This window comes from Balaenoptera musculus, chromosome 13 (genome assembly GCF_009873245.2).
Source record: "Balaenoptera musculus isolate JJ_BM4_2016_0621 chromosome 13, mBalMus1.pri.v3, whole genome shotgun sequence".
Classification (NCBI taxonomy): Eukaryota; Metazoa; Chordata; class Mammalia; order Artiodactyla; family Balaenopteridae; genus Balaenoptera; species Balaenoptera musculus.
The window spans coordinates 10073584-10096226 of record NC_045797.1 but is presented as its reverse complement, the minus strand read 5'-3'; the positions used below and the strand labels follow the sequence as shown (position 1 = coordinate 10096226).

At 59.0% G+C, this 22643-nt stretch overlaps 1 protein-coding gene across 4 annotated transcripts; it reads left to right on the top strand.

Moving 5' to 3' along the window:
- Positions 1-4356: 4356 nt before the first annotated feature.
- PROM2 (prominin 2) lies at positions 4357-19911 on the top strand. 4 transcript variants are annotated; one of them, XM_036873940.1, is made up of 24 exons: positions 4357-4715; positions 5383-5432; positions 5875-6077; positions 6173-6293; positions 6590-6653; positions 6878-6967; positions 7253-7452; positions 7849-7923; positions 8727-8790; positions 9035-9194; positions 9513-9665; positions 10651-10774; positions 11325-11416; positions 11544-11628; positions 13711-13857; positions 14341-14412; positions 15153-15245; positions 15381-15434; positions 15743-15823; positions 16047-16115; positions 16880-16969; positions 17196-17302; positions 17654-17724; positions 17949-19911. In XM_036873940.1, exons 1-23 carry the CDS (start codon positions 4472-4474, stop codon positions 17715-17717), a joined length of 2502 nt encoding a protein of 833 aa, XP_036729835.1. In that variant the 5' UTR covers positions 4357-4471; the 3' UTR covers positions 17718-17724; positions 17949-19911. The 4 variants fall into 4 exon arrangements, with proteins under 4 accessions (XP_036729835.1, XP_036729834.1, XP_036729837.1 ...); XM_036873939.1 differs by having other exon boundaries at positions 17946-19911; XM_036873942.1 differs by lacking the exon at positions 10651-10774 and having other exon boundaries at positions 9513-9663; positions 17946-19911.
- The last annotated feature ends 2732 nt before the right edge of the window (positions 19912-22643 follow it).

Sequence of the window (22643 nt, the reverse complement as noted above, 5' to 3'; positions counted from 1 at the left end):
AGCCCCCATCTCAGCCTGGGGGAGCGGTCCGGGGAGCCTCCTAGAAATGGCCACCAAGCCAAGTCTTAGGGGATGAACAGAAGTGGGGTGCAAGATGGGAACAAGAGTGAAGAAGAAGGGATCCTGTGGCAGGAACGGGACAGAGGGGAACGTCACAGGGAGGGCAGAGCACTCGGGAAATTGCCGGGGGGACTGAGGTGGGACCAGTGGCCAAGGGCCTGGTGAGCCAAGTTAAGGAATTCACTTCTATCCCGAGGCTGGCGCAGGAGCCATTGGACGGTTTGAGGCCGAGAAGTCACATAGCCTGATACCCACTTTCGATGGTCCATTCTGAAGAAATGCCCAGGAGCGGACACTGGAAGGACGCTGTTGAGTGGCTGGATGCAGGTATGAGGGACGAGAAGTCAGGATGCTCTCGTGGTTCAGGGTTCACGATGATAGAAATTCTCCAAAATATACCCATGGTTACCCCTTCTTCTCTCATTGAATTCTCAGCCAAAAGCTTTTCAGAAGGATACATTGGTGGCTTTTTGGAACCAGAGTCCTGCTCCCATGACTGGGACCAACATCTTTCAGATGTTACCTCCTGCTCAGGGGGCCGTCCCCACACACACCCACCAGCCACCGCAGTGGGCCCAGCAGCAGTGACTGACCCACGCAAGGCTGTCTCCAAGGGACGGACTGCAGTGGCCTGGGGGACGCTGTCTCAGGTTGGCACCATCAGTTTCTTCCTGCTCTGATTCAGGATGTGGCCTGCGGTGCTGTGACCTCTGGCACCAGCAGACCTGGGAGAACAGGTAGCCTTGGGCTGGCAGCACGGCCCTCTCTGCCCTGTCGGTCTGCAGAGGATACCGGCCAGCGTGCAGCGGGGGAGGCCTCCACCGGGAGACGCCCTGAGACAGAGCAGGGGGCACTCAGTGGGTTTCCTGTTCCAGCCCCAAGCCCTCCTGAGACCCAGCTCCACCTCCCATGCTTGGGGTCCTCAAATGTCCCGTATCCCTATAATAAATGCTCACTTTTTAAATCCTTTAGCAGGTCCTTCAGCGACCTAAGTGGATCTCTGATTCTTGCCATCAAAAGGGCGTTGACTAAGGCAACGCTGTGCTCTAGCCTCGATGATCTGTCCCCTGGGGTTGATTTACAACCCATTCCCAGGGCACAGCATCGACTCCTGAGACCAGAAAGAAGAAAAACCAGCCCTCTCATCTGCTGCTTCCTTGCTGGATATCTCCTCCTCTCTGTTTCAAGGGCGGGCGGCGTGAGGTAGCCCAGAGGGCCGCTCCTGGTGTCCTTGGGCCCAACTGCTTTCTGAATCAGGGCAGAGTCCCTCTCCTCACCCAGGTCTCCACCTCCACTCTCCCCTCCCTGACCTCAGGGCTGTGGGGTTTGGGGCCCATCAAACTTCTGATGATGTTTGAAGTCAAGTGTGGGAAAGTGGCCCTGGGAAGTGTTCCCAAGGTAACAAGGGCCAGTTTATCCTAGATCAACCAAAGAATTTCCATGGAAGGTAGCGGGGCCCAGGAGCAGCAGGAGGAAGGGATGTGCAGGTGTGCCCAGAAAGGTGTGACTGAAAGGAGGGAGCAGGACAGAGCCTCCTTTGGACCCCCTGCCAACATCTGGAAACCCTCCAGCCCCGCTGCCTGCCAGCCCCATGCCCTTGGAGGCTGCTGCGGGGGTATCCCTGCTGCCGAGGGGCCCAGCCCCACACAGTCCGCTCCGTCTGTTCCTCCAAGGAATTCAATTATAGCAGCCATTTCATCTCCTCCTCTGCCCAGCACCCAGGGCTGACCCCTGAGCCCCACCTGCTCTCCCAGTTAGGGCTGGGGGAGGGGAGGAGACTCAGGCTGACCAGCCAGTTTGATGATAGATTGTTCCATCAGGATCTGGCTCAGGAAGGAGACTCCTGGCTTGGCCACCGCTTCGGGAAAATCCCTTCTTCCATGCCTCACTTTGTCCACCTGTCAAATAGGCAGATTCAGTATCTTTATCAACCCTCCTGGCCCTAAGCTAAAAAAGAGGCTTGGTATGTTTTGTTGTTTTCTTGGGTGAATGCTTATCTTCAAAGTGCAGTGCTTTGATTAGAGACACAGGAAAACAATAGCAGTAGCAACTGATTGGCTTAATTACAATAGTTGAGAAGAGCTTGGCAGGGAGACAGGACCTGGGGGCCTGGGCTGCTTATTTCCCAAAGCTCCAAGAGTTTCTAATCCTCCCCAGGAAGCTGGGACCTCAACTCTCCTGCACTCTCTTGGGTGCACCCAAGTCAGAAAATACAAAAAAGACTCAATGGCAGTTACTAAATCACATAGGTGGATTATATCAACTTGGGAAAGGGCTATTTCCATCCTGCTGGTGGCGGGACTCAAGTTATTGATAGAAAGTGATGGCCAGGGGAGTAATTCCTTCTAACAGCTCAGTAATTCCTTCTAACAGGAGAGTGAGGAGGCGCAGGCAGGCTCTGGGGAGACGAGCCCTTCCTGACGGCAGCTTCCAGGAGGCCGAGATACCCCCAGCACAGCTGCTGAGTTCAGGTGAGTCAGATGGGAAGGGTGAGGGGTGGGCATGGCCTGCGTCTAGCTTTTCAGCACAGTCAGAAGGTGGAGGGGTCAGGGGCCTTCCTCCACGACTGCGGTTGGGCTCCAGGGGTAAGTGCTGGCCCTGGACTGCACCCCCCGCCCTGGACCTGAGGAGCTAGGGCACCCCCAGCCCATTCCCCACTGCAGCCGTGACCCTCATCTCTGAGTCACCCTTTGATGAGGCTCCGATTCCTGTCTGCACCCCGTTATTAACTGGACTATTCCTTCCACAACTGCGTACTCTTATCCCCCGGCTCTGAGAAAACTGTGAGGGCAGCAGTGGGAAACGTGGGCATTCTGCTGCAGGCCCAGCCGTGACTTAAACTTAAATCACTTCCCTACCGCAGACTCCCGTGAGCAGCCAAAAACCCCTGTGCCCCTCACACACCCCGCAGACCAGGGCTGAGCTGGGGGAACGCAGGGACAGACCCAGCCTCTCCCTCCAGGGCTCCCATGGGGGCTGCTATGGAAACTCACAAACTTCTAATACTTCTTTGAACACAAGTAACGCATGCTTGTTGCACACACATTAGGAAGCACAGACGAGCAGAAGAGAATTAAAAATTGCCCGTGATTCCACCCAGAGATGATCATCGTTTTATGCCTTCACTCCATGTATTCAGCTATTTGTCATCAGCTATTCACACCTGTTAGTACACTGTGAGCATCTTTCAGGTCAAAAGAGCCATTTCCACATCATTTACTTTAATGACAGCCCAGTGTGTGAGATGGTCATTTCACCAATTTTTTCACAGTAGTGCCATCGGGGCTGCTTCCGGTATCATGAATAATGCTGCCAGGAACATCTTCCATCCATTTAGCAATATTTCCCCCGACTGCTCAGCTACAGGCACCCTCTGGGTACTGGGCTTACAGCCAATGACAAAACAGAGGCCTGTGCAGACACATCTCTGGGCATATTCTTTTTTTTTTTTAACATCCTTATTGGAGTAGAGTTGCTTTACAATGGTGTGTTAGTTTCTGCTGTATAACAAAGTGAATCAGTTATACATATACATATATCCCCACATCTCTTCCCTCTTGCATCTCCCTCCCACGCTCCCTATCCCACCCCTCTAGGTGGTCACAAATCACCAAGCTGATATCCCTGTGCTATGTGGCTGCTTCCCACTAGCTATCGATTTTACATTTGGTAGTGTCTGTATGTCCATGCCACTCTCTCACGTCATCTCTGGGCATATTCCTGATAGTTCTTTCAGCTGATGACTGGATGGGACATTGCTGGGCACAGCTTTGCTGGGATTCACTCTCCCAAAGGATTGTGCCCGTCTCAGTGGCCCCTCAGAGAGCCGCTCTGGACAAAGCCCTGTGGCCTCTGTGCTCCAGAATGACCTGGCACGGGCGCAGGCATGACCCCAGGAAACAGAGCAGGCCCCAGAGGGAGCTGGGGGAGGAGCTTGGTTCCTGGGCCCAGCGGCTGGTTTGCTGCACTCTGGGCCAGACCTTCACGGGGTGGTTGTTTTCCCAGGCCCCAGATTTGACGGCTGCGTCTGGGCGCGGGATGTAATAGTTGAAATTGGGTCATCCTAGATAACCCAGAGGTACTGAGGTGCCTTCCCCACCCAGCTCCGGAGGCAGCCCTCCCAGGAGCATCTGGGGAGGGAAGAGGGCGCCCAGGCTCCCACCCCAGGCCGCTGGGAGCGGGTCCGGACCAGGCCCTGCCCCCCACGCCCCAAACCCCACCCCCAGCCCAGGCCTCCGCCCCTGCCCCGGCCGAGCTCCGGGCGGGTGCCCAGGTAGCCCAAACCTGTCGGGCCGGTTTCGAGAGCAGCGGGACGGAGGCTGGTGAAGGATGCACGGCCTGCCCTGTGCGCGGCCCGCACTCTCGGCCGCCTGAGCCCGTCCGCCCGGCCCGCAGCCCACCGGCCGACCCCATGGTGCGTGCGCCCGGCCTCCTGGCGGCCCTGCTGGGCCTGGGGCTGGCCCTGGCCCTGGCCCTGCGGCCGGCGGGCGCGGCGGACTGCGGGGCCCTCGGCCCGGCGGAGCGCCTGGCGTTTGCCCCGGCGGCCAAGACCCGCTGGCTGGCCCCTCGCGTCCGCGCGCCGGGGCCCCTGGACCCCCTCTACGGCACCGTGCGCCGCTTCCTCTCCGTGGTGCAGCTGAACCCCCTCCCCGCCGGTGAGTGCGCCCCTCCCCCGGGCGGGCCTCGGCGGGTATTGGGTCCCCACTCTGCACCCTAATCTCCTCTCCACCGAGGGGCGCACCCACCGTCGGCAGGCACTTGGAGGGCAGGGTCCCCAGCACTCCCCAGCCCCATCTTCCTCCCCAGAAGGCCCAGGCACCCAGGGCATCACCTTCCTGTGTGACCTTGGACAAGCCCCTTTTCCTCTCTGAGCCGCGGTTTCTCTGTCCTAAGGTAGAGGAAGTTACAGTCAAAGTTCTCCAAGAGCTGGTTGAGCTTTTTCTCTGGGTCTGGTGGCGCCGTGGTGGTTGTGAGGACCAGGAGGGGCGGCAGGACAGCTCCCAGCCTGTCCCCTGCCTCTTAGGGGAAGGGCTGCTGCTAGGCCAGGCCCCTTCGCTGCTTTTAACCGGGCTGCCGGCTTCCCCGCTGCAGGGCCTACCTGGGGGGCCCAGGAGGAGGGGTGGGCCAGGCCTCCCTGCAGACACAGCCTCCTGTAGCCCGGCTGAGGCACGAGGGCTCCGGGCTGTGGTGACACTGCCTTCTCCGAGGGTGCCGAGGTGGTGGGAGGACCCCCTTCGGAGAGCCCACCTTTGCCTGGCAGCGGGGGTGGACACAGGGGCAGGGCAGTCGCCGCCCCCAGACCCAGCTTGACTCTTTTCCTAGAGCTGATAAAGGCCTTGCTGAATGAGCCATCCTCCGTGAAGGCGGATGAGGTGAGCAGTGGGGGCGCTGCCGGGGGAGGGCGTTCAGGGGTGAGCACGAGGGGCCGAAGAAGGAGAAGGGCCTCCTGGGCTCAGCCCACCTTGCTGGGTGTGCCCCAGGGTGGGGTTCCTGGCATCCCTTCCCCTTTTCCGTGAGCACTGCAGTCCGCGGACCTGGTTTCTAACCACGGCTCTGCCCTTCAGCGGCTGTGGGGTTTGCAGGGAGCCCTAGCCTCCCTGGACTTCAGTTCCCTTGTTTGTAGGATGGTAAATAACACTGAGGACACGGTGCCCCTCACAAGAGTTAAAGGAGATGCGAGATGTGTGCATAGTGGCCCCGCCGCCCCGCCCCCGCGTGTGCCTCCCTCCCCTCGGGTTTCCCTCTGGAGTCAGGCGGGAGGGGGCTGGGATGGGAGGGTCAGGACAGCCCCTCATGCCTTGCTGCCCTGCCCAGGTGGTGCGGTATGAGGCAGGCTACGTGGTGTGTGCCGTGATCACCGGCCTCTACCTCCTGGTGGTACCCACCGCTGGGCTCTGCTTCTGTTGCTGCCGCTGCCGCCGGCGCTGTGGGGGCCGAGTGAAGATGGAGCACAAGACAATGGCCTGCGAGCGAGGCACCCTCATGGCCTTCCTGCTGCTGACCACCCTCGTGTTGCTGTGAGGGGCGCCCAGCTCAGGCGGGAGGCGTGGACCGAGGCCCAAGGTGCCCACGGGCATCCAGCCAGCCCCTTCCTCTTCCCCCATCCCTGCAGGATCGGCGTGGCCACTGCCTTTGTCACCAACCAGCGCACACATGAGCAGATGGGCCCCAGTGCCAAGGCCCTGCCGGAGACTCTGCTCAGCCTCCGGGGCCTGGTCTCCGATGTCCCCCAGGTGAGCACCAAGTAACCCCACACATGCCCCCCATGAGCGCCAGCCATGGGCGGGACAGAGCAGGGTAGGTCCTGCAAATTCGTGCATAGCCTGCGAATTAGAGAGGGTGCCCCTTCCAGCACGCACCTGACTGCCCCCTGCTGGAGAGTCACTGTAATCCATGACAGCACCCATGGTATTCTCAGGACGGAGGCCCAGTTGTGGCGGGTAGTGGGGGAATAAGGGCTGGGGAAGGGACGGGAGCTGGGGCGTCCAGTGACAGGAAAGAGCAGCCTCACGGCCCTGTGTTTGCCTAGGAGCTGCAGGCCGTGGCACAGCAGTTTTCCCTTCCTCAGGAGCAAGTCTTGGAGGAACTGGATGGTGAGGGTTCCAGCTCAGGCCTGCCTTGGGGAGGCCTCTCATCCCCTCATCCCGGGCTCCACCTGGGCACACCCTCGCAGAGGCGGGGATAGGGTCCAGCTGGGGAGCACGGCGGCCACTCTGCCGCAAGACTACCCTCCGGAACCCAGGGGAGGAGGATGGTTGGGTGGGGAGGCCCCTAGTCTCCTGGGGGCCAGCCCTGCAGACTGCCCTGTGCTCTCCAGGTGTCAGCAGGAGCATTGGGAACGTGATCCACACCCAGCTCAAGAGCACCGTGTATGAGGTCCTGGCCTCCGTGCTCAGCCTGGGCCAGAGTGAGTGTCGCTGGGGGGCAGGCCCCGCCCTCGCCCAGCCCTGCATTTCTTACACTAAGTCAGCGGTCCCCACCCCTGACTTTCTCACGGCTTTATCCTAGGATCCCTTCTGGCATCTTTGCTCACTCCTGGCTTAACGTGCCCCAGGGCAGTTTCCGTTATAACTACAGAGATTAAGGACCACCAATCCCTTGGGTTTGGGAGGGAAAGATGTTCTGCCTCCTGCAAGGTCTCCGAGGATGCTGCAGCAGTGGAGACCACTCAGCCCAAATGTGGGTCTCGCAGCCCTGCAGGTCTCCGTGGACCAGCTCCGAGCCCTGAACGCCACCTCCGCGGAACTTCAGGAGGGGCAGCAGGCCCTGGCGCCGGCTGTCCAGGGGCACCGGGAGCGCCTCCTGGCCCTGCTGCAGGAGCCCGGCTGCCGGGGCTGTGCAGAGGCCCTGGACAGAGCCCACGCCTTGGAGCTGGGAGCCGACTTCAGCCAGGTGCAGGCCCAGGACTGAGGCCTCTTGGGGCGAAAGGGGCTGCTCTGCCCGTGGCTCCAGGAATCCCTGGGCAGCCTCTGTTCCGGGTGTTTCCTGAAGCGGACTCCTGGTCCCTTTCCCTGGGCTGCCCCTCCCCTCTCCACGCACCCAGGGTTAATGATGGTCATCCTGGCAGTGGGGTGAGAGCTTCCCTGGGCCACGCGCTGTGCCGTGAGCCTCATGTGACTTCGCTTCTTGAGTTCTCACTGCCACCCAGGGCCTTCGGGGCTGTGGTGGTCCCCATCTCGCACACGAGGACACTGAGTATTCAGAGACCTCTGCCCCCATCCTTCCCCAAGGACCCCTCCCAGGCCTCTCCGTGGACTTTGTCATAACAACCCCCTCAAACCATTTCAGGTGCCCTCTGTGGATGACGCCCTGCATCGGCTGAAAGGTGTCCCAGAGGCCAACTTCTCCAGCATGGTCCAGGAGGTGAGTGCCTGCCCCAGTCTACCCGACTTCTTCGCAACCTGGCTGGGAACTCAAATGTGAGGGGCCTCAGTTTTTCTCTTTTGGGGTGGGAACCCAGTTGAACCTAAGACTTGGGTCACATCAGAGCCTCACCTACCACGTGGCACCCTGGGCTGGAGGCTCGCGATGCTGGTCCTTGTGTGCACGGGGTCTGGTGGGGGAGGCAGGCCTGGAGCTCAGAAGGAAGAGCTAGTACCCTCAGTGGGTGGGGTCTTGGGATGGCCAAGGAGCGAGCACGCAAGCTGAGCCCCAGACGACAGGCGGGCTCTCCTGGGTGGAGACGGGCTGTGGGGGAAGGTGCAGCATGAGTCAGCACCTGTGACCCGGGGCCTGGAAAATGCCGGGGTTGGGGAAACGGTGAGTCAGTCGTGCTGGGTAACTAGAGCAGAATGTTCCAGGAGGAGGGAAATGGGGCCTGAGGCTGGAAGAATAGACTGGAGCTGGACTTTAGGGAAATAGACCTGGCGGTCCTGTGCAGAGCGGCTGGGAGAGATAAGAGGATGGCTAGGGGTCTACTGCAATAGTCTAAGCAAGAGGGGTGGGGACAGAAAGGAGCAATGTTTGGGGGAATTGAGTCAGGCTAGGCCGAGGGAGGGGAGAAGAAGGCATTGACCAAGAGAGCAAAGGGAAGCCTGTTTCTTGATTTCCTGGGCTGCGAGCACCGAGGGGGGATGCTCTCCCACTGGACCTGGTGATGCAGGGGTCCCCCAAGCTAGGACACCCGGGCGGAGAGCAGGAGGCACAGCTGCATTTGGTTCCGGCAGGAGAACAGTACCTTCAACGCCCTCCCGGCTCTGGCTGCCTTGCAGACGGCCGACGTGATCAGAGGTGAGGCCCTGCCCGGGGGCCAGGCTGGCTGCCTAGGATGCCCCCCAACCCACCCCTACCAACGAGGCTTGTTGAGAGAGGGGTGGGGTAGTGGGGTGGGGGAGGTGGAGGCTGTCCTCCTGGCGGGGCCTGGACAGAGAGTAAACCACCTCTGTGCGTCTCAGATGTTCTTTCTGTCCATCCGTCTCCTCCCTGGGCCCCTGGGGGTCTTCCCCATCCCATAAGCCCCTGCTGCTTTGGGCAGAGCTGAAGAAGGTGGTGGCCCAGCAGCCTAGAGAGCTGAGGACACTGGTTGAAGCATTCCCAGGCTGGGAGGCGGCTGCTCACTGGAGCCAAGCACTGGAGGAGATGGAACAGAGCAGCCGCCCCTACCTGAAGGAGGTGCAGAGATACGAGAAATACAGGTGCCTGGGAACCCGTGGGGGCGGGTGGGATGGGCAGCTCAGCTCCTCAGCCACCCTGGAACCAATTTCCAGCCCTCATCAACCCTCCTTATACTAAGTCTCCGCCTCCATTTAAGCCAAGACCCCTCACTCGTTGGGCCTCCGTGTCCCCACCTTGGCTGTGTGCCCTGGGGATCTGAGCCTGGGGACCCTATAGGAAGTCACACTTCTGAAGCCTCAGCCTTGGGGTAGTGGCCCCGCCCAGCCACTAGGTCCTCCACCAGCCCCTCCTGTGCCCACCACTGCCCTTTCCGTGACGTCCCACCTTCTCTGTGGCAGGTGGATTGTGGGCTGCGTGCTGTGCTCTGTGGTCCTGCTTGTGGTGGTCTGTAACCTGCTGGGCCTCAACCTGGGCATCTGGGGGCTCTGTAACAGGGAAGACCCCAGCCACTCGGAAGCCAAGGGCGAGGCTGGAGCCCGCTTCCTCATGGTGTAAGAAGGGCTGGGGAGAGAGGGAGGGTCTCTCCCCCCGCCCCCGGGCTGGCACATTCCTCTCATGCCCATGGGCAGCGTCTGGTGTAGCTGCAGGAGCGAGTCCTGGGGATCAAGAGACTGAGCTCTGGTCTGGCTCTGGGCTGACTTGCTGGGTGGCCCTGGGCAAATTATAACCCAACTGGGCCTCAGTGTCCTCGTTTGTATAAAAGGGCTGGCCTAGAGCAGGAATGCAAATAAGAAGCACTTCCCCTTCCCACGCCAGTGGCAACTTTAATAATTAATGGGCACCTTTTCTCTCTGAGCCCAGATGCAGCCTCAGAATCCTGCTTAACCCAGTGTCCAGGCAGCACTACCATTAGGAGGTGGCACCAGAGCTAGAATCTGTTTGCCAGCCCTGAACTAGATAGTCTCTACGGCCAGGGCTGCCACAGTCAGTTGTGCAGGAGGGTCACTGTGTAAAGGTGCCTGGCCAAAGGGGTGAGCGAAATCCAGCCCATGTTTCACTCTCCAAGCCTCAAATCCTGGCATGGGGCCATGCCTGTCTCACAAAGGAGCCTTGGTCAGTGGCACAGGTCCTACTCAGATGCTGTAGGTTGCTGCCTCTGCTGGTGGGTCATGGCTGGCCGTGCCAGGTGGCCCTGTTGAGGCTGAGCTCTGGAGCTGGTCACCTCCATGTATCCTCGGCCCAGAGGCCGGCAACCCTGGCTCTTTGAGCAAAACAGCTGCGCTCTCCTCTAGGCTGCCAGGGCCAGCCAGGGCACCAGCGGTAGATGGGGAGGGGGGAGGAGGAGGTGGGGGCAGTGAGCAGTTCTGAGTCCTCTCTCCTGCCCTGGAGGCTCAGTCCTCCGGCTCCCCTCCCCGAAGGGCTCTGCCCCGGGGCTGACTCACTGACCACGCTGGCCCTGCGATGGAGATGGGGATGGAGGGCATGGTCCAGGGCATCCTCCCTCCTGTCTCAACCCTGTCCCTCCGCCTTCCCCAGGGGTGTGGGCTTCAGCTTCCTCTTCGCTGCGCCCCTCATCCTCCTTGTCTTCGCCACCTTCCTGGTGGGTGGCAACGTGCAGACCCTGGTGTGCCGGAGCTGGGAGAGCGGGGAGCTATATGAGGTGGGCCTGCCCCGCTCTGGGGCCCAGAGGGACGTGGAGAGAGATGTGGGCAGAGCAGGAGGCTTAGAAGGAAGCAGGAGCCCGAGGGGTTAAAAGGGAGAGAGAGACAGGAGGAATGATGGAGACGGCTAAGGAAAGAGATGGAAAAGCACCAGTGAGAGAAAAGAGCCAGTGAGTCCCCAGAAGGCTGCCCAGGCCCCAGGCAGGGACCTCGAAGGATGGCACCCAGACCTGAGCCCCTCTGCCCTCCTAACACTGAGTCTGGGAATTGGGGATCCTTGTTCCCTATCACATTGAGCAGGTGAGCCGAGATGCTGGCCTGGATCCTCTGCTGAAGACCAGGCCAGCCACCCTCCTGGAGATTCATGGGGAGGGTCCCTGCCAGGATTTAGGGCCCAGGAGTGATCTGAGTTAGAGGCAGGTGTGGGCTGGAGTCACAGGGTTGTGGTCTCTGCTGTGCCAGGGCGGCGTGGGACTAGGCCCTGGGAAGCTGGGTGGCCTTGCCCCCCGCTCCCCGCTCCAGGCCCGTTCCTCTGTGTCCCATCCCCAGTTTGCAGACACTCCGGGGAACTTGCCGTCATCCATGAACTTGTCCCAACTTCTGGGCCTGAAGAAGAACCTCAGCGTCCTCCTGGCCTATCAGTGAGCGGGGAGCCTGGGCTGGGGGACGGGGTGTGAGGAGGTGCTGAGGTGGGCATCCCTTTAGGATGACGTCAGCCCCCACCTGCCCTCCCTCCTCTCATCTCTGATGCCTGTCGTTCCTCCCCAGGCAGTGCAAGCAAGGGGCTGTGCTCTGGACGGTCCTGCAGCTCAATGACTCCTATGACCTGGAGAAGCACCTGGATATCAGCCAGGTGAGAGAACCTTCTGGAACACAGTGGGGACCCCTCCTGCAGATCCCCCCTCTTCTGGTCTTGCCTTGCTGGAGGGACCATCTCCTTGAACCCGAGAAGTCTGCAAGAGCAGTTGAGGCGCCTCAGGGGCAGAGGACCCAGGTGCAAGCTCAGGACCTGGCCCAGGGCTAGAGCCCAGGGCAGCTTCCAGAGTGTGTGGGTGAGTGCGTGAATGCCTGGAGGCTCTGACCAGGTCTCAGCACTGTGCTCCCGGAAGAACCGGACACAGGAGCGGCTGAGGCTGGACGGGGCGGTGACGGTGAGTGAGAGGACTAGGCTGTGTGTCCTGACTGAGGACAGGCGTTGGTTTGGATGCTCCAGTTGGGAGCGGGGATGTTGGTGAGGGGGTGTGACAGTGAAAACGACGGTGATGAAGTTGGGTACCACTGGAGGAGGGCTCCCCACAGCCTGTTCCCTAACCACTGGGCTTTGCCAGAACTTGGTATGTAGAACTGGAGAACTTTACTCACACTGGCAAGAGACAGTTCTAGAACAAAGAAAAGGAGGTGCTCCTTCATGAGAGGAGACGTACTTTGAGAATGTGGTTCTCCTGAGGGTGCACAGAAGCTGTAAAACACCCCCTCCTTTCCTCTCTTCACGCCTAAATGAGGTGGGAGGAGAGCTGCCTTGGCTCCCAGGGCCCCCCGGGAGCCCTTCCCAAGCATATCCTGGGAAAACCACATTTCTCCCACCTGCTTCTCCCCCGACCCCTCCTAAACTGCTAACTCCTGATTCTGCCTTGTCTCCAGAAACCTTCCACCTCCTCTTGAACCCACCACCTGCTCCTAGTCTGCAGGGTAGCTTAGCCAAGTGGTCCAGATTTCAGTCCTAACTCCATGCCTTAAACTATAGCCTAGGGCAGTTTCCTTAATACCGTAGCCGTCTCCTCTTTCAGCGTCTCTAATCAGAGGAGAGGTCCACTGAGCAGGCACTGTCCTGGTGCAAGGCCACAGGGTGAAGGCTGGCCGCGGAGGGCTGCAGCAGGGGGCCTGAGCAGAGGGGAGGCCCTGTGCTCTGCTGGCTGAAAGGGGAGGGCTTTCAGCCCTGGTCCAGGGAAGGGAGGGGTCCAGGTCACAGAAGAGTCTGGACAGATAGGGCTTCAGGTCCAGAGGGACTGGGCAGTCCTTGGGGGCCATCTGGCAACAAACCAAATGTGACCTTAGGAGAACTTGTCCTCGAAGGAGATAATAGTGAGCTGATGATGCAGAGATAATTAAGACAAGGTGTGCTTTGCCGGGCACCAGGAGGACTCTGCCCGCCTTGAGACATCTCCTTTACCTGTGTGTTACTGGTGCCTGAAATGCTGCTCTGAGACCCCTGCCTCTGAGAGGATGGGCCTTTTCTCCCCCTGGGGAAGGCACTGGGGGGGATGGCGAGAGGTGAGCTGAGCGGGACTCCGTCCTCTGACATTCTTCCCTGTCTTCAGCCTCTCACCTGTGAAACACGGGCCGAACTTCATGCCCTTTAAATCTCTCCCAGCAATGGTTGGAAAATGTCGAGTCCCTTTTTAAACTGTGCTCTGTCTTAGAAATGTGATTGTGTCTATTCACTCACTCATTTTTACACATTCAACAAATTTGTACGGCACCCACCACACATGAGCCTCTGCTCTAGATGCTGAGGGTTTGGTACAGAGTGGGCAGATGAGGTGCCATTCTCATGGAGCTGATGGCAGTAAACTAGTACCCAGATAAGTAAATAGCGCACAGGTGCTGTGAAGACCTTAACACGAGGTGATGTGATAAAGATGGGCCGGGGAAGCTATTTTTCTTCTGGGTGGCCTGGGAAGGTCTGTGCTGCTGTCCAGTAGCCAGATAGGTGCTGGAGGAGAGCTGGGTCTTGCTGGGGGTAAGGTGGAGTTGCGGATGGGTGGGGAGCAGAGGCCTGCTGGGAGCCTGTGTGGGGCTGGGAGTGTCCAGGGTAGGGGCCCTGGATACCCAGAAGGAGGGCCCTGAGGGCCTGCTGACCCCTCACCTAGGATAGCAGCTCTGGGGTCCTGGCTCAGCCACTGAGCACGGCCCCACCCTGCTCCCTCCCTCCCAGTACACTGCCAAGCTGCAGCAGGAGTTGCAGAAACTCAAAGTGGACGTGAAGAATCTGGACCTGCTGAGCCCAGCCGCCCGCCAGGACCTGGAGGCCCTGCAGAGCAGTGGGCTCGAGAGCATCCACTACCCAGGCTTCCTTGTTGAGGTCAGCAGTGGGCACCTTAGGCCAGACCACGGCAGAGCAGAGGGGCCCGCAGAGGAGCTGGGGGTCGGGGAGCTGTCTTACCTTGTCTTGGCTCTCCACTGTCCCTGGACTCCTCCACATGTCCCTGGGGCCTCTTCTGCTGGGGGTGTCTCCAGACCATGTGCCCCAGGTGCCAGCCCCTGGGCTGGGCGAGAATGAGTGTGTCTCCACCCAACAGCGTGTGTTGCTGTCCATGGTCCTGAACCCACTGCTGTGCTGAATGCTGGTGGGACGTCACCTCTCCGTTGGGTTACACCAGAGGGCGCCTCATTTTTTTTTCTTTCCTAATGGAAAATATCTCATGTTTCACAATTTCAGGTCAAACCCACTGTGACTGATGTGTCACAATAGACTTAGCTGGTGTGGGTGCTTTTGAAAAGACTGGGAATTCTGGGGCAGGGAGCCGGGGTTCATCCCCTCTTGGCCTCTCCTGTCCGTCTCCAGATTCAGAAGCCTGTGGTGAACATCAGCGTGGAGAAGCTGGCCCAGGAGCTGGAGAGACTGTCCCAGACCCAAGTGAGAAGGGAGCAGAGACCCCACATGGCAGGCTGGAGCCAGAGGCCTGGGAGGGGGGACGGGGTGGGAGTGCCTGGATTGGGGAGGGGACTGAAGGCCCCTGCCACTGAGGGCTGAGACTTTGGACCTCCGGCTGGGATGAAGGGTTCTGTAGCATCAGTTCTGGCTCAAGCTCTACCACCAACTGGCTGTATGGCCTTGGGCAAATCATTCCTCATCTCTGGGCCTCGGGGTCTTCATCTCTAAAGTGGATTATCACCCACCTCAGATCAGATGACGTCAGATGTGGTCTGACATCACACAGCTGGGCAAACATTGCTAGGTGCACACCGCTTGTGGAATCTGCTGGGACAGATGCTGTGAGGACAGCCCGATGGATCAGATATCATGACAGTTGCCTCTAGAAGCTTAAAATGTACTGGAAAAAGTAGCACTTTGTATTTATAGATATAGAGAGTTTAAAAAGTTCTCTTCAAGACATCTCATAGACACCCCTCCCCTACCCCCCACGATGCGCAGAGCAAGCTAGGGCTGGACTTGGAACTTGGGCTCAGGCCCCCAAACCCAGATCTGGCCAAGGAACTTAAGGAGGTCTCAGTTTTCTGCCTCTGAGCCCAACCTCCGATTCCAGCACTCTCCACATCCCTCCAGTATGCCTGGTCGAACAGTTTGGTGAAGGACGTGTCGGCAAAGGCTGTCTCGGCCTGGGCAGAGTGCCATTCTGATCTGTCTCCCCTCAGGGCAATACTGTGCTGGGGCAGCAGCTGCAGAAGGAGGCCCAGGGGCTCAGAAACCTCCATCAGGAGAAGCTCCTCCTCCAGCAGAGCCTTGTGGTAAGTCTGGAGGCTCAAGGAGTCTGGGACCTGGAGAGGAGATGCAGGGAGGGGGCAAGGAAGAGGAGAGGGATGCTGGGAACCCTCCCTCCTACCAGTTCCTTCCCCTGACCAGCCCTGCTCTCTTTTTCACAGGCTAAGCTCAACCTCAGTGTCCATGCCCTGGCATCCTCTGCCCCACTTCTCCAGGTGGTTGCTGGGGATGGATGGGGAGGCGGGGGTGGGGGGCGTGGAGCAGGTGGGCAGCAGAGGGAGGAAGGACGTGCGGGCCCAGCTGGCTTGGGACCTCGCGTGCTCTGCCTGGTCCCCCTGGAAGTTGAGGGTGGGGTGGGAAGGGTGGGTGAGCAGATCCTTGAGGACCACCATATTTGGCCTCTGTCCTTAGGGCCTAACACTGCCCATCCCAAGGTGAGTACGTTGTGTGTCGCACGTTGAGTTAATGAATGGATGAGTGCATGAGCAGCTGTTCCCTGACTGAGCTCTCTCCTCTCCCCCAGCCGGAGACCTCAAATGTCCTGGACAGAGTCACTCACCTGGAAGGAGAGCTGCCTACCTGGGCCACCCGTATCCTGAAGAATGTGAGTGGGAGGATGGGGCAGGGGTGGGGGGGCGGCTTCAGAGTCAGAGGTGAGTTGAAGGGTTCAGGCTCACAGGGCTCCCACCCCAGGATTGCCCAGCCCTGCCCCCTCACCATGGCTCGCAGGAAAGCCAGCTCGGCCTGTCCTGATGGTGCCAGGCATGGGGGACAGGGCTGCTGGCCCTGGGACTTCGACCAGCCCAGGGCTCCTCTCTTTCCTGCAGGAAAGTGAGTGTTTCCTGACCCGGGAGATGGGCTACTTCTCCCAGTACGTGGCCTGGGTGAGAGAGGAGGTGAGTGGGGGGCTCAGACCCTCCTGGCCTCAGGCCAGCTTCCAGCAGTACCAGCTGTTCAACCTCCTTTGCCCTCCGAGAGCCCCTGGGGGTGCCCTAGGCCTTCAGGATTGAACCCAAACTCCCAAACCTGGCATCTGGCTGGCTGGGTTCTGCCCATCCCCCAACCTCTGCCATAGCCCTTCTCTGAGGCCTGAGCGTGGACCGGGCTGGCTGTGGCTCTCTAGGACATGCCGTCCACACCTGGCCCCCTGCCCTTCCTCGTGCTGGTCCCCTCGCCTAGCCTGTCTGAGGCCCACCCTGCCCTCGAAGTCCACCTCCTCCTGCAGGCCCTTGCTGATCACAGCCTCTGCGGGCTGTCTCCCACCCACACTGGACGGGCAGGGGTCTCGCTTAACCCTGAGTGTGTCTGTACATGTGTGTGCGAGTATGTGTGTGTGCAAGTATGTGCTTGTGTGCAGTGCATTGTGTGTGTGTGCACACGTGTCGCCTCCCAGTGAGAGTGTGACTTAGAGAACAGCTCTGGGCACACAGTAGGGGCTTAACCCAGGCTGGTGAACGGGGTGGGAAGGGCAGGAGGTGAGCGATGAGCTGATGGCAGTGTGTCCTCCCCTCTCTGTGTTGCCACATCCGTGTGTCTGTGTTCAGCTGTGCAGTGGCTCCCCACTGTGTCCCTGGGCCTGTCTGTGTCCCCGTCAGCCTCCCTCTGAACACCTGTGGGTCTGGGTGTGTCTGCATGTACCTGCCTCATGTTGACACCGCAGGTGACTCAGCGCATCGCCACCTGCCAGCCCCTCTCCGGAGCGCTGGACAACGGCCGTGTGATCCTGTGTGACATGGCGGCTGACCCCTGGGTGAGTGCCCCCCAGCCCATCAGGGCTCGTGGATGTGGAGGCCCCCATGGGAGGGGCAGCGTGAGCGGGGCCCTGCCCCGGGCCTACACCCCCGTCCTTCCCCTAAGCTCTGAGAATGCGTCCCCGTGCCCCACACTGAGTCAGCGGGGGGACTGGGGGTGTAGAGCGGGGTGGGAAAACGCCAGTGCCCAGGCACGGTGCGCTGACCTCGCCGCCTCTGCTGCAGAACGCCTTCTGGTTCTGCCTGGGCTGGTGCACCTTCCTCCTGATCCCCAGCGTCATCTTTGCTGTCAAGACCTCCAAATACTTCCGTCCCATCCGGAAGCGCCTCAGGTGAGGAGGCTGCCAGGCCTGTGGGGTGCCGCAGGGGCCCAGGAAGGAGCCCTTCCAGCTGCTGGGCCCGGCCCCTGCTGTACCCCCTCTTGAGACCTGCAGGCAGGGGAGGCTTACGCCCAACCCTGAAGAGTCACACAATCTGAGGCGCTCCAGGGCCAGAAAGTTCTTCCATGTGTCTGCCCCGAATCCTTCTTGCTGCAGCACATCCACCAGACCTAGCTTTGGGGCACTCCTGCTACCCCTGAAGAGCTTCTGAGGCAGGAGATTCCGGGCTCTGGGCTTGTTCCTGTGGCGGGGCTCAGGGTCTGGCCTGGGGGCCTCACTCCCTCGTTCCCTGCGATGCTGTAGCTCCGCCAGCTCTGAGGAGACTCAGCTCTTCCACATCCCGCGGGTCACCTCCCTGAAGCTGTAGGACCCCAGTGAGTGAGCTTCCCCCCTCTTAATTCCTTGGTGCCCAAGGGTGGGGCTGAGAAGGGAAGGGAAGGGTTTGGGATCCGGGGTCTCCAGGGCCCAGGAGGGCAGGAGGGTTCTGGGACTTGGCTGGGACCGATAGGCCTGAGCTCAGCTCCCCCTCCCTCCCCCTCCCTCCCCCTCCCCCTCCCCCCCCCCCCCCCCCCCCCCGTTTGTTCTTAATCCACAGCAGGGATATGGCTGCAAGGTGATGCACGGGGCTGCCTGCCTTCCCTGCCGACTTGGCCTGGACCAGAGGATTGCTGTCGCTTTTGCCACCAGAGCCCAGGCTGGCATCCAGGCCTGGATTGCCCCCCAATTCCAGTTCCCTGAGCCCATCTTGCTACTCCCTTTGCACCCCTTTCTGCTCACGACCCCTTCATTCACGCTCAAAAACACACTTACCTTCTGTTGGATCTCAGAGCCAACAGGTTCCTCCAGGTGTGTCTCCCTCACCCTCCCTGCCGCAAGATATTAGCTCCAGGACGGGCCTGTTCTTCGCCTAGTGGAGCCTCCTCAGCCCCTGGGGTAGGACAGAGGCCCTGCCCAGCCCCACTCTGTCCCATCTGACCACCCCCCCCCACCCGCCCATGCCTCCCACACCTCTCCAAGCTCCTTGCCCCTTTTCCTCCTCTCCTCTGACATCCCACTTGCCCCACTTCACTCTGTCCCCTCCCCAGCCCTCACTTCCTCCCCCTAGGGAAGCCCTTTCCCCCCTTTGTCCCCTCTTTACCTTTTGCCACTACCTGTCGGCCACAGGGACCCCTCCTGCCCAACCACACTAATCAGGTAAAGCCACCAAGCAGGCCAGGGGCCACCATGGCCTGGGCCTGGGCCGGCTGCAGGCTCTGCCTCATGGCCCCTGAGCCCTCCACTGCTCAGGGGGCAGGACCCTCCACAGACCCCGGCCTGGATGTCTGGCCCCCAGGGGATGTGGGAGGCCCGTGTGAAGGCTGAGCCCCCGTCTGCACCTTGGGCTGGAAGTCACACTGCTGTCCCACGGCTCCTCTCTGAGCACTGACTCCCTAAGAAGGGACCTGGGATGTGGGCTGGAGCGGGGGCTCCCCCTCGCCTCCCCAGAAGGTAGCCTCTTCGACAGTCGCCACCCAGCTTTCCCAGGAGAGATCTGGTGGCCACAAGAGGATTTTGCACTGTGGCCCTTCTTCGATCCTATGCCCGTGACTGGGCATCACCCCTAGTCCATCCCTGTGCCCTCCCTGCGTGCTGGACCCTGAGTTCCAGAAATGGGGAAGAGGAGGGGAGAGAAGAAGAGGTGGATAGGACCTCGGATCCATTAAAGTGTTCTCACTTGGCTAAGTCTTGGCCTTGGATCTTTTAGCTCTCCCAGGCTAGGGCCCTGGATGTGGTTGGTGCTTAGTGAGTGTTTGTGGAGAGGAGAATCCAAGGCCTCCTCTGACCACAGGCACCCAGGGGTCACCCCAGCAATCAGCAGGTGGGGAGTGGGGCCCACACTGGGAGCAGGCAGACCTGGGTTCACACCTGGCTCTAACGTTTGGTAACCAGGGCACCTTGAACATGGTCCGTGGGTCCCCTAGACCTCAGTTTTTCCACCTATAAAATGGGGAAAATAGTCATAGCCACCTCCTAGGGTTGTGAATAATGTGTGCAAATCCCTTGGCAGGGGCCTGGCACAAAACAAATACTCAAATGCTTTTTTTTTTTTTTTTTGCCATGACTGCTCTGGGCCAGGGGCAGAGCTGGGTCTAGGCAGATACAAGCGAAGAGGGAGATGGGTCCCTGTTCAAAGGATCAAAGCCCTTCAAGATTAGAGTCTGCTGAGTTTCAGAGGGTGTCTACGCTTAGTTGCATCTTGCAAACCAGCAACAAATTTGCTACTAGAAATTGGGATGGTGCCTACACAATGTATTGTCACTATTGCAAGCACACTGTCAGACCAGCATCCTTGAATGTAGCACAGTTGCCTCTTTTGGGCTTTTCCCAGAGGATTCTTGGCTTGCTTTTCATCTGTTGACCGGTGTGGGGAACTGTAGCACCCTACATTTTAAGAATGAGATTGATGGGATAAAAATAGAACTAGAAAATGATTAAAAAATCATTTCTAGTTCTCTATCAAAATTGCCTATCTTACCTTTTATGTATTTGAGCAAACTCAGTATAGTTATTTTAAAGTTCAATAACTCCCTAATATGGAGCCTCTGTGAGTCTGTTTCCAGTGTCTGTTGTTTCTCTTGGTTTTTGTTAGTATTGTCTCGTCTCCTCGCATACTTGGCAAAAATTGAGTGCCACACATTTTATATGAAAACCTGTAGAAATAATTTGAGGCACAGAATGAAATCACCTTGCTCCATGAGGATTATGTTTACCTTGGGCAGGTGCCTTGGGATCCTGCAAACCAGGTTGTTTTACTTTACTTTCAGGGACTGAGATGATTTGCAGTCCCTTGGAGCACTGGTCTATTTCTAGTTCATTCATATTCTGGGGGTGAAACCCTCTGGGGTCCCAACCCAAAGCATGAAAGATTTGCCAGTACCCCCTGCTCTTGGTGGGCCCAGTTTTGACCTCCTTAGTCCCAGAGGCTGTTAACAGCTCTGCCCAGCACCTTTGCGGTATCTTCTGGGATCAGCAGACCCCCTAGGGAGAAAGTAACCCCAGCTGCCAGCACACATCGCTGGGTTTCCTTCTCTTCCCAGATCTTGACTCTGATTTTTTTACTGCCTTGTTTGCTCCCTGATACCCCTGAACCAAACTTTAAAAAATATTTTTTTTGAGCAGCTTTTAGTTGTCCTCAGTTGGGAATTTAGTCCAAATTACCTAGTCCAGCATGATCAGAAGTTAATAGTCCTAAAAAAATTAACTCATTTTCCCCCTGTGAATTGGAAAAGGCTGCCACTCATTGAATTTAGTATCCAGAAACCTTGGCCTAGGGCATTGCACATGGACTTTTCAAAGGAGCTCATTTCAGAGCATCAGTGTGGGCTCTGGTAACCTGGGGGGGTGGGGGGTGGCACTCAGCAGGTGACAGACAGAAATAGCCACAGAGAGAAGTATATTACATATTTTCCCAGTTGTAAAATGCTGAGATCCTACAATGCTCATCCTACTTTATGTGTGAAACAAAGCCCCTTCGAGGTCACAGTCTCATCTGTTCTTACGACATTCCCTGAAGCAGGTGGGGACCGTCATCCCTGTTTCACGGTTGAGCAGATGAAGCTCTGAGAAGCTCTGTGGCTGATTCAAGGTCCCATAAGTTGAAGCCCCGCCAGGCCTTGATTCAGATGCCCTGACCCCGGTGGCCCTGGAGGTTTCCTCCCGGGCACGCTGTCAGCCCGCGTTCCCTGTGGGTGTGTGGGAGGGAGGCTCCGTCTCCCAGGAGATGTGATCCAAGTGTCCTTGCTGTCCCTGTGGCAGGAGGGATGACAGATTGGAGGCCCTGGGAGTTCTGCCAGCCTGGCCATCCCAGAGCAAAGGCCATGAGCAACGAGTGGCAGATTCTGCCAGAGAAATGCTACATGGGCCAGGGTGTCAGGTCCCGGGTGGCTGGCCAGTGTAGTTCCGTCTGGCTCCAGGTGTGCAAAGGAAGGGCCATACAGCTAGGGGCCTGCTCAGGCTACCTGAGGGGACAGAGTTTCATTTATTGAGCTCTGAGTATAAATTGGGAAGTGTGCTAAGCGCTCACATGTATTAGCTACAAGATAGACACTGTTATTTACCTATTTATGGTTGAGAAAACTAAGGCACAGGACTGTACGTGGGCTGAGTAGAAAGGGCACAACTTACCCCAAAGAATCAACTGATAATGGTGGCACTTTATAACTCAGGTGATACCTGAATTCTCTGGGTGGTCAAGGTCAGTGTCCCTCTTACCCCCCTGGACCCAGGGCCTGTGCTCTGAGCTCCTAGTGCCCTGTCTCTCCAGACCTGAATGCAGGGACTGAACCAGGAGGCTGGTGCCCAGCCTGGGCCACACCCCAGGAACGCTGGAATGAAGCCTCTTCTCCATGGCCCCTAATCCTTCCTTACACTTCACGGATGTGCCACCCCTGGAGCAGTTAGCAGTTACCCATCTTACAAACACTGAGCACTGCAGCACCGGGGGAGGGGAAGGCAGGGTGTGCACAGAGATGACCCCACCCGGCCTCTGACTTCTGCCCACCAACGATGCACAATTTCAGCAGCCCGAACTCCCACCATACTGAGGGTACCCAGGAGTCAGGCTTTGAGGTTGGGGGAGAGATTTGGGGGAGGTGAGATGAGCCCAAGGGGAGGGGTGGGGGACCCTCCCTTCGCATCAAGCCAGAAGGAAGGGGCTTTAAAGAAAGACTTCAGAGCCTTCCAGGTGTCCCCTGCAGTTTGAGAAATTCAGCGGACACGTCCCAGCCCCACCTGCGAGGTCTAGAGCGCAAGAGACAGGCTGGCTGCTTTGCCGGCAGAGCCAGGAAGAAGGCTGCTGGCCCAGACAAGGGCCTCGTGGGAGGGAGGGTCAGCTGGAGGCTGCCTGGGGGGGTGGACAAGCCTCAGCTGTGCAGAGATGGAGCTGCCTGGGGGGGTGGGGCTCCTTGGCACCCCTGAGACCTACGTGAAGTACCCTGGTCAGGGGGAAGGTGCAGAGGTGCCCAGTGGTGGCCAGGCTCTGAGGACCCATGGAGGTGCCCGCAGGAGGGAGAGGTATACTTTCCAAACCCAGAGTGACGTTCAGGACAGCTCCAGTGGGAGGCCCCAGCCCACCTGAGCTGGGCGGAGGCCTGGGCTGTGCAGCAGGAGGGCTGGACCCCAGCTGAGACTGTTGTCTGAGATGAAGTGAACGGCCGTATCTCTCTACCAAGCGGCATCCCGGGTCTGCCAGGTTTCCATCCAGCCGCCGGACGGCGGGCAGCGGAAGAGGTTTCCAGGGCCAGTGGAAGACACA